The 11,558-nt window shown below is 39.2% G+C and overlaps 1 protein-coding gene across 1 annotated transcript; it reads right to left on the bottom strand.

Moving 5' to 3' along the window:
* Positions 1-10,597: 10,597 nt before the first annotated feature.
* On the bottom strand, positions 10,598-11,103 carry LOC110910643. The gene has a single exon (XM_022155254.2). The coding sequence runs from the start codon at positions 11,068-11,070 to the stop codon at positions 10,750-10,752; it is 321 nt and encodes a 106-aa protein (XP_022010946.1). The 5' UTR covers positions 11,071-11,103; the 3' UTR covers positions 10,598-10,749.
* Between the last annotated feature and the right edge of the window lie 455 nt (positions 11,104-11,558).

The raw sequence follows: 11,558 nt of genomic DNA, 5'->3' as shown, positions 1-11,558 counted from the left end.
TCAAACTATTGTCATCATTTACAAGGCGGTTAGTTTAGTCTTTAACAATCATGACTATTCCACCTTACGTATTTTCTATGTCAAAAACTACTATTCGACTTTATCATTTGTTAGTTCAAAAGTTAACTACTTTTGATCACATGATTTACACAATTAAGCCTAGATTAACTTTATGCTTTGAACCCTTATCGGTTTATACTTTGCATATTTTGTCATATTATTCAAATATGCGTTTTCACCCGAAATCTCAACACTTTAGTTCTCATTTAGGCATTTTAACAAACACCTAATGTGCATAATTTTACATATTTACTAACTAGTTCATAATTAGTTATTTTTGCCAAGATTTACATCAAAAATCAACCCTCTATGTCTAGTGTTCATGAACTACATCTAGAACTTATATCATAACATCAATATTCATGAATTTAACATCCTAATCCAAGTGTTCATCACAATGACATGAAAACCCACTTAGCACATAAATGGGTAATAATCTATTTCACAATTTTTCATCATTAATTCATCAAATCCTTACTAGGGTTTATTCCTAGACATGGATTTATCATAATTTCACTCTTACATCAAACATGCAAGCAATAATTTCGTTTATCATAAATTCATCAAGAATCTCAACTTCACTAAACATTAAAACTTAACATACCTTGTGATCCCCTAAGCTTGGTGATCACGAATTTGTGTTAATCCATACGATTTGGCTCTAAATTGCCTTTCAATTTGTTGAATCTTGATGAACTAGGGTTACACCCTTTTTCTTCTTGCTCCTGGGCGATTACACGCACACACACACACACACTCAGTGTGTGTGTTGTGTGCTATTATTTGTTTTAATGAATATTAGTTTCCCACTTGACAACATTAGTCCCTCATGTTTTTATTTCGGTCAATTGAATCTATAATTCACTATTTATAACTTAGTCACATATTACTAACTAGGTCAATTATTCCTAGTTAAATTTAATGGGTTCGGGAAGTCATAACCCATTTTTATTCTAAGTCCCGTTAACTCGGGCCTTTCATAACTTTATTTTCTCAAGCATTTATTTTCCCTTTTTTTAATTAATATTAGGATTATTTGTTTAAGTCCTAATATTCACCGGGTTAATTTTACCATTAACGGTATTTTATCCGTATTTTAGTATTAACGTGCGTTGATTACCAAACCCATTTTCGGGGTGTTACACGAAGTGACCTTTTTGACATTTTGAATCAGTTTTAGTTCGATTTATGGTCTGTAACTTTGTAGGATTGTTTAAAATGGTGTTTTACACATTATATCCAAAATTCAGTCGATTTTGTCCGTGAATTCGTCTAAAAATCCAAGAAAGAGTAGAAGTATAGAGTTCTAAACCATTCAAAACACTGATATCAACCGATTTGACTCATCCTGAGCTCTGATACCACTTGTAGGATCGAGATTCGATCAATACGAGTCAATCTGAGTCAAATCTAGGTCTCTAGAAAGGCGGAAACAAACTAGAAACCTTGAATTGGTGTTAGAATAGGAGTAGAAGAGTAGAAATACACTTTAAACGGGTTTTCCATTGATTATAAACGTTTTCGTACAGAGAGAAATGGACAGCAGTTCGGTACACCAGATCTCCAGAAGTTACAAATGAAATACCCAACATGCTTATTTATAGGCACACCAGTTCCCACGAATTAACCAATCCACTTCGCACGAACTGGACAACTCCCAGTTCGTGCAACCTGACACATCTACATGCCAGTTCGTGCGAACTGGTTATAATACATACAAAACATACCTTTTAACCTATTATATCATACATGACACGACTCAGACTGATGACGTAGGCGATAGACATTATACACCGACAATGGTACGTTTCTTGTCAACGGTATATATGCTTCGTGTTTATTTGATACTGGAGCCGATAACTGTTTTATATCGCTAGAATTCGAAAAGCTCCTAAACCGTAAACGCGCTAACCTCCCTTCGACGTTCGAAGTAGAAGTTGCCACTGGAAGAACCATCACCGTTAATTCTGTTCTCCGTGATTATACGTTTGAACTCAACAATCACGTCTTCCCTATCGACCTTATCCCGATGCAGCTTGGTAGTTTTGATATCATAGTAGGCATGGATTTTCTTCGCGAAAATCGTGCTGAAGTCGTTTGCTTTGACAAAATGATTCGTTTCTTGCTCGTTAACGGTGATAAACTCTGTGTCTATGGTGAAGTCTCATCGAAGGATCTCAAACTCATGTCGTGCATACAAGCGAGCAAGTATCTCCGAAAGGAATATAAAGCTTTCTTGGCACATATCGTAGTAGCGGGGGAAAAGGAAAAGAAGGCAATGGATAAGGTGCCTGTGGTTCGTGATTTTCCTGCTGTATTCCCTGACGATTTACCTGGTTTATCCCCGAGTTGTGATATTGATTTCCGTATCGACTTCATTCCTGGAGCTAACCCTGTTGCTAAAGCTCCTTATCGCCTCGCTCCATCTGAAATGCGCGAACTCTCGGGTCAACTCCAGGAATTGCTTGATAAAGGCTTCATTCGCCCTAGCACCTCTCCTTGGGGCGCGCCTGTCCTTTTCGTCAAAAAGAAGGACGGATCGTCCCGGATGTGCATCGATTATAGGGAGTTGAATAAGCTGACTATCAAGAATCGTTATCCCCTGCCCCGAATCGATGATTTGTTTGATCAACTGCAAGGTGCTACGTGTTTCTCGAAGATCTATTTATGCTCAGGCTATCACCAGTTACGAATCCAAGAGGAATATATACACAAAACTGCTTTATGAACCCGATACGGCCATTATGAATTCGTTGTTATGCCCTTTGTTCTAACCAACGCACCCGCGGTTTTCATGGATCTGATGAATCACGTGTGTAAACCCTTTCTCGACCGTTTCATCATCATGTTTATCGATGATATCCTGATTTATTCGAAATCGAAAGCCGAACACGCGCAACATCTACGTTTGGTTCTCGAATTACTCCAAGGGAATCGAATCTATGCAAGTTCTCTAAGTGTGAATTTGGCTAGAGGAGGTTCAATTCCTCGGTCACATCGTCAATAGTCAAGGTATACACGTCGACCCCGCGAAGATCGAAGCTGTTAAGAGTTGGGTTACACCAAAATCACCATCCGAAGTTCATTCGTTCCTCGGATTGGCAGGTTATTACCGCCGATTCATCGCTAATTTCTCGAAAATCGTTGTGCCTCTTACTTCTCTCACGCAGAAAGACAAGCCTTTTGTTTGGGGAACTGAACAAGAAACTGCCTTTCAGACTCTCAAGCATATGCTCTGCAATGCTCCTATCCTCTCTTTAGCCGACGGAAACGATGACTTTGTACTCTACTGCAATGCCTCTAACCTCGGTCTCGGTTGTGTTCTCATGCAACGGGACAATGTTATCGCGTACGCCTCTCGTCAGCTCAAGATCCACGAGAAGAACGATACAACCCACGATCTCGAGCTTGGTGCAGTTGTTTTTGCATTAAAGATTTGGCGACACTACCTTTACGGTACCAAGTGTATGGTCTTCACCGACCATAAGAGCCTGCAACATATCTTGAATCAAAAGGAACTGAATATGCGCTAACGCCGGTGGGTTGAACTTCTTAATGATTACGACTGTGAGATTCGTTACCACCCTGGCAAAGCAAATGTCGTTGCCGATGCTTTAAGCTGACGAAGCTATTTGCATAGCGTTCGTAATACTCACGCCCAGCACGACCTCGAAGCACTAATCCCTGACGCTCAGCACGCCTGCTTCATTGAGAATACCTTGCGAGAGGAAATGAAGAAGTGTGGTGCTGAATCCCAATTTGTCACCAAATCGAACGGTATCTATTACTATCTCGGTCGCATCTGGATTCCAAGCCACAATAACCTTCGGGAGATATTGCTGACTTAAGCTCACAAGTCCCGATGTTCCATTCATCCCGGTGCCGACAAAACGTACCATGACCTTCGTCTTCGGTATTGGTGGTCTGGAATGAAGAAGGATATCACTATCTATGTTTCGAAGTGCTTGACTTGTTCGAAAGTCAAGGCTGAACAATAAAGACCCTCTGGCTTACTCGTGCAACCCGAGATCCCTATGTGGAAATGGGAGAGTATAGCCATGGACTTTATAACGAAACTTCCGCGCACGCCATCAGGTCACGATTGCATCTGAGTTATCGTTGATCGTCTTACAAAATCTGCTCATTTTCTGCCGAAACAAGAAGACTTTAAGGTAGAACGATTAGCACGGATCTACACCGACGAAATCATCTGTCGACACGGGACGCCTCGTGATATCATCTCTGACCGGGATGGTCGGTTTACCTCACGTATTTGGGAAATGTTTCAATCTGTTCTCGAGGCTACTCTTAATCTAAGTACCGCTTTCCATCCCCAAACCGACGGTCAGACTGAACGCACGATACGTACCCTTGAAGACATGCTTCGCTCGTGTGTCATAGATTTCGGTGGTAATTGGGACGCGCACTTACCTTTGGTCGAATTCTCATACAATAACAGTTATCATTCTAGCATTCAAATGGCACCATTTGAGGCATTGTATTGAAGAAAATGTCGATCGCCCATTGTGTGGCACGAGATCGGAGATGCGCAAATTACCGGTCCTGAGCTGTTGCAAGAAACGATTGACAAAATCCTCCAAATACGAGACAATCTGTTGAAAGCTCGAAGTCGTCAGAAGAGTTACGCCGATAGACGCCGCAAGCCCCTTGAATTTGACGTTGGCAATCACGTACTCCTAAAGGTTTCACCTTGGAAGGGGGTGATCAGATTGGGCAAGAAAGGAAACCTCGCGCCTCGATATGTTGGACCCTTTAAAATTCTGGAAAGAATTGGCAAAGTGGACTACAGACTCGAACTACCGGGGGAACTTAGCAACGTCCACCCGACTTTCCATGTTTCGAACCTCAAAAAGTGTCTTGCCGAGCCGAATTTACATGTACCACTTGAGGATCTACAAGTGGATGAACCATTACACTTCGTGGAAAAGCCAGTCGAGATCATGGATCGAGAAACCAAGAAGCTCAGACGCTCACACATTCCCATAGTAAAGGTTCACTGGGAAGGCAAACGCGGCGCCGAGTTCACCTGGGAACTCGAAAGTCACATGAAGGCTAAGTATCCACAGCTATTCATTATGTGCCTACGCCTTAATTTCGGGACGAAATTTCCTAAAGCAGGGGAGATAGTAACAACCCGACTTTTTTGAAGTCAAAGTACAAGTCAAAGACAAAGTCAAAGGAAGAGAAGATTGCTAATCAGATCTGTCATTCCTTGCTTAATTATTACTTGTACTCCTTGATGCGATAATCGATACCTTAGTTTACGTTGATTTAGTTGTATTATGTGAAGTAACAATGTAATAAACGCTATTAAACACTAACCTACTTAACGCTAACTCATCGCTATCGCATCGCAACTTGAATCGCAGTTCTGGATATTGTTCTATGTGTGTGTGTGAAATTATGTGTTACTTTTGCATGTTTATTATATGTTTTGAGGTGATTAATCGCAAACGCAATCGCAACTCTATCACAACGCAATCTCATCGCGAACTGGAAACGCAAGGTTACTTATGTTGTTTTATGTTAGTTATGTTATTTGTGTAACTATTATTTAAAACTATCGCATCGCTTGTTCGACACTCGCTAAAATGCATCGCAACGCTCATTGCACGAAACGAATATCGGAAAACCAACTCACTCGAGCCATCCGATCGGATGACCATCCGATCGGATGACCATCCGACCGGATGGTCATTCGACCGGATGACCATCCGATCGGATGGCCATCCGATCGAAAGGCCCTCCGATCGAACCACACTACACCGCCTTCCCCTCCTTCCCCTATAAATACTCACCTGTCACAACACTGTTCATGTGATGTGACAGCTCTCCTCCGACCAGCGCATTCTCGGCCCTTTGTCTCTCGATTCCTCGCGATTCTTGTAAGTTTTCATCTCAAAAATCGTACTTCCTTAGTCAGCACACACTTTCTCATCAATTTCACCCATAAATCACAACTTTTAACCATGAAATCATCTGATTTCGGGTTGTTCAAGGGTGACATCATCACGGGTTTGTATGAACTTCGGAGAATGCCTTCATTCCAGAAAGAATAATCTCAATCTAACAGATTTCTACAATGTTTAAACACTGATTTCACCTAAATCTAAACATAGCTCAAATGTTTCAAACTTTTCTTCAACATTCTCAATTTTTAAATAAAACCGATAGAATCTGAGCTCATTCGGGCCTTCTACTCATTCTCAAGTGAAGTGCCGGTCTAAGAACGGATTTCTATCAAAGAGACAACCGATTCACAGATTGAACATGGAAAACCGTCATGAACAGCTGGTTTAGATCGAACGGGTGATTCCCGTCCGACCGGATGAGTTGGGCCTGATGGGGTTTCCGTTGTTTAACACGTGTCATACCGCCTCGGTTAAACCACAAACTTTCTAAACTTAGCAAATTCTACAAGTTTTCAAAACGAACAGGTTACCGAACGAATCGTCGTTCGATCGGATCGCCATCCGATCGAACGACGATCCGATCAGGTGACTTGTGATTTCCAATACTTAACCATTTTACAAAACTTCGAAGAATATCAGTTCCAAACGAATAGTCATCCAATCGGACGACCATCCTATCGAATGACTATCCTACCTGGGGACTTGGATCTTTGAAACATCTCACTCGAATGGATCGCCATCCGAGCGAACGGCCATCCTTCCGGATGACCGTTCGACCGGACGACCTGATAGGTAGGGATACGTCTCATCTTTTAAAATGCTACAACGAAAACTTCAAAGTTCACATCATACACAAACACATGCATCCCAAACGGACGACCCTCCGATCGAATGGCCATCCGTCCGGAAGGTCATCCGATCGGATCACCCTTCGTCACTCATCCCACCGACACGCTATTCCACGCACTGTTCAACGCTTATACTGTCGTTATCTGATCAGGCTAATCTCACCAGCGCTCCCTTCAATCCAAGCTTGTGTTATTTACTTAACACAAACTGTGAGTATACTCGAACCCTTTTGCTTTACGCACTTTTGGGTGTTACATACGTTACCTATTTCAAATCACATTCGACACACAACGCAAACACTTTTATATGCTAACCATCTCTGCATGTTATACGTGTTATTCGATGAATGCTTGTATGTTATGTTTACATAGTGATTGTTGCCTGACACCTTAGCAACGATAGTACTATAGTTTGGACTCAGCACCTGTCGTGGACAGGGGTTGTTAAGGGTATTACTTCACGTGTCGCAGTGGCGATATGTGTTGCTCATTCTACAACTCGCAGTCATGCCTGTGCATATTTCATTGTCGATAGCTTACATGCTTCACTTTTCAACATGTTACATGCTGGTTATGCGTAAATCGCTTTCGCTACTATTATACTATTAAACTTGTATGCTCACCTTTACACTATGTGTATTGACTTTTATTTTAACGTATGTGACAGGTGTTTAGGATGCTTATGCTATGCTTGCTGTTCAAGAATCAAGTTAGGAGGTCTAGAAACGTCACATTTAATTTTGAGTTGTCGAAACAATTTAATTGTCTTTGAAATACTATGTCTGTATTAACTATTTTGCTGAGTATGTTATGGTATGGGACGTAACTTTAAATATTTGGTAATAATAGTTGTTATGGATTTCTCCTGGACAATCTGTTTCGCTCAGTGCCGCGCCCCGATGTTTCCGCCTTCGGTTGGGGTGTGACAACTCGCCCTACAAACTGGTGGAAGAAATCAAAGAACCGATATTTTGGTGTATGTGTAAGATAGCGAAACGCAAGATTGAAAGTTAGATAATTGATGCTGATTCGGGGCTTAACTTTTTAAATGGTTATTGTTGTTCTAGTTTGTTGTGTTTCTTTGTTTGCTTGGCTTCTTTACCATCTAACATCTTGCTAATTTGTGGGTGTACGTTTCTTTGTTTGCTTGGCTTCGTTAGCATCTTTGCTAACGTCTATACTTTCATTTTGGTGGATGTGAAAGATAGCGAATATGTAAGATTGAAAGTTAGATATTTGGTGTCGATTTAGGGCTTAATTTTTTAAAAGGTTATTGTTCTAGCTTGCGGTGTTTCTTTGTTTGCTTGGCTTCGTTAGCATCTAACATCTTGCTAATTTGTGGTGTACGATTTTTGTTTGCTTGTACTTTTTTGGCGGCTTGAGAGCATTCAAAATGGATCTCTTCTATATTTGTGAATGTATTTTTTGTATTATAAAAATGGTTGTCAGCGAACAAGATTGAAATGTCAATATATGGGTACATTATTCACTTTAATATATTTTGAAAGTAAATGTGAATGTAGAAAAGTAGGGCTGATAATTTTACACGAATACATGAATATATGACATGAACTTACACGACGTTAACAGGTATCGTGTATGGCCTTAACAGGTATTGTGTACCAAATAGGTAGACACGAGATTACTTGTTAATTTTCATATATAAACAGGTTAAATACATGTTTACCTATTAATACCCGTTAATACATGATAAGAAATTAAATTAAATAAAACTCACCAGCCATGTGCGTGTGGGTTCCTTAATTCCTTTCTATTTTCCTTCCTCATTCAATTCAAAAAAAAAATAACCCTACACTCCCTCTGTAACTCTCAGATAGCATGTCGTGTTCGTGTTTTTGTTCGTGTTAAACAGGTATTAACAGGTAATTTTCGTATATAACAGTCGAACAGTCGTTTTAACAAGTATTAACAGGTAATTTTCGTGTATATCGTGTCGTGTTCGTGTTTGAAAAAAAGGACACAATAAGTTATCGTATCGTGTTCGTGTATTGTATTGGATTTTATGTATCGTGTCTTATCGTGTACGGGTATACACAATATGCCAGCCCTAGAGAAAAGGTAATAATAAAGATACAAAATGGTATTATTTAATTGAAACTAAAAATAAGTAATGATTTTTAGTGTAATTATAAGAATAAGTATAAAGGATTAAATATAAATATTCTAATATCGGTTGTTAAAAAAAGTTTACTGTTAGAAAAAAAAGAGTAATAGCATTAAAACTTCCTTCATTGTATTGGGTATGTTTGGCAAAAGTAGCTGGTGGCTGATGACTGATGACTGGAAGCTTTTTAGATATATTTAGTGTTTGGCAGAGTAGCTGGAGCTTTTAATAAAATGTATAGAATTACCAAAATGAACATAACTAAAAATTTAAAAAGTTTGTGTATTAAAAAGTTCATTATCTTTAGAGGTTAAATAAAACGTATAGAATTACCAAAATTGACATAACTAAAAATTTAAAAAGTTTGTGTATTAAAAAATTCATTATCTTTAGAGGTTAAAATAGTCATTTTTCCCTAAAAGCTTGTAGCTTCTTCTAAACACTACTAGGGGTATGTTTGGCATGAACCTTTTAGAAGCTTCTAGCTTTAAGCTTTTAAGAAAAAACTCATACTCAATAAAAAAGTCTTATTTGGTTGAAGGAGGTTGAAGCTTTTGGTTAAACGCTCCAATTAGTAGCGTGTAGCAGTGGCGGATCCAGGGTCGAATTCCACTGGGTTCCTTTTGGTAGTTTTTCACTAATTTTCATTATTTTTTCCCAAATCATACAAGGTTTACACTATTTTTTTCATTTTCTTCGAATCGAATGGGTTCCTGGGAACCCATGGTAAATCCGCCACTAGCGTGTAGAAGTAGCTACAAGCTTTTAGGAAAAAAAATTATTGTTTTAACCTTTAAAAATAATGAAGTTTTTTAATGTACAAACTTTTTAAATTTTTAGTTATGTCTATTTTAGTCATTTTATACATTTTATTAAAAGTTTCAGCTAATCTGCCGAACACAAAATATATCTAAAAAGCTATAGCTACTAGCCACCAGCTACAGCTATCAGCTACCAACTTCTAGCCACCGGCCAACTGCTACTTTTGCCAAACATACCTCTAGTAGGAGCGTTCAACCAAAGCTTCAAGCTCCTAACCTACAAGCTTCAAACTCCTTCAATTAAACAAGGTTTTTTATTGAGTATGAGGTTTTTCTTAAAAGGTTAAAGCTAGAAACTTCTGAAAGCTCTTAAACAGTTATTGTAAGTTAAATCATTCCAACTAATAGTGATTCGAAGTCTGAGTGACCCAATGTCACATCGCCTAAACGACATCCCTAGCCAAGTCCGCGCTGAATTGATCAGATTTAGTTACGGCGTTTCCCGAAACCGTACTACCTCCACACGAGATGTCTCACTACGGTAATCAATTAGATTTACGGGACCCGGGGTGGATAGCTTTTACCCGTGATAAATGAATGTTTCACCAAACACCACCGCCACTAAAATGTATATAACGGGTGAGTGGCCATCATCACCCGTAATTGTTTTGAGTTGTTTAAGGGAAATTGTTGGGTTGTGAGGGAAATAGTTGGGCGTGATGAGTGATAGGCATTTCCACAAAAATCCATCACTAATGATGAAATAAAACTCGATGACGTAACGTAACTTGATTGAGAGTTGTGAGTGAGTGAATAAGTCACCCCTACCCCTTATCATCTTGTTTACATGGATTAGATATTGATAGATAATTTAGATATATGATTTACAATAATCCAATTATTTCACATATGTAAATCGACAAATCGTAAAGCTTTTTTCAATACAAAACTTACATAAAATAAACAAACAAAAACGAAAGTAGTAAACGAAGAAACATTAAAACTACATACTTCTTGTAACACTACTGGATGTAAGATTGGCCGGTGATATCAATATCCCGATCACCAGAAGATGGTGGCGGTTTATGCTTCAGCACCTTAGGATTCGTTTCCGACGGTCCATCGGCACTTTGGGTTTCACTAGCCGGTAGTTCCCTCGGATTCTTCGGTGGCGGCTTATCGTCGTCTTTCCCGTACATTCCTCCGCCGTAGGCTTCGTGGGTGAGAGGTTCCATAGTCGAAATTACTGGGTGGTTCAGCCTGTTTTCGTTGCCCTCGTCTGTGCCGGCGTTCTTCGCCGTCACTCTCGTCTCTTCTTTATCTCGTTCTTGTTGTTTCTCCATTTTTTGTAAAATAACTTGGGTGTGTAAATTTCATTATATAACAAGTAAATTGCACGAAAACATAGTGCCACGTACGTGTTTGCTTGGCACGTGTTATTAAGACAGATGAAGCACGTATTGAACACGAGGAAGACATTAACAAACTATAAATAAACGTATGCATACAGGTGTGTAATGTAACTTAGGGTGGTTTAAAAAAAAATTGATCGTTTTATTTTTAACCCAAGCTGTTTTTTACTTATAACATAAAAAAATATTTATCTTTTGCAATTTAACCTTACAACTTTGGTCCCCTCACTTTTCATATTTTGTTGATTTTTCGTTTTAAATTTTGCGAGTTAACACGGCATAACATGTGTGTGGTTCAACGTTTTAACATTTCGTTTTACGCTTCGTACTAGATTTTGCGAGTTAACACGGATCAACGTTCGTGTGTGGTTCAACGTTTTTACGTCGTCTATCTTTTCCTTGTTTGACAAGTTCGTTAC

Source organism: Helianthus annuus, chromosome 15 (genome assembly GCF_002127325.2).
Source record: "Helianthus annuus cultivar XRQ/B chromosome 15, HanXRQr2.0-SUNRISE, whole genome shotgun sequence".
Classification (NCBI taxonomy): Eukaryota; Viridiplantae; Streptophyta; class Magnoliopsida; order Asterales; family Asteraceae; genus Helianthus; species Helianthus annuus.
Note: the sequence above shows the minus strand (reverse complement) of the source record. Positions and strands in the feature narration are given on the sequence as shown.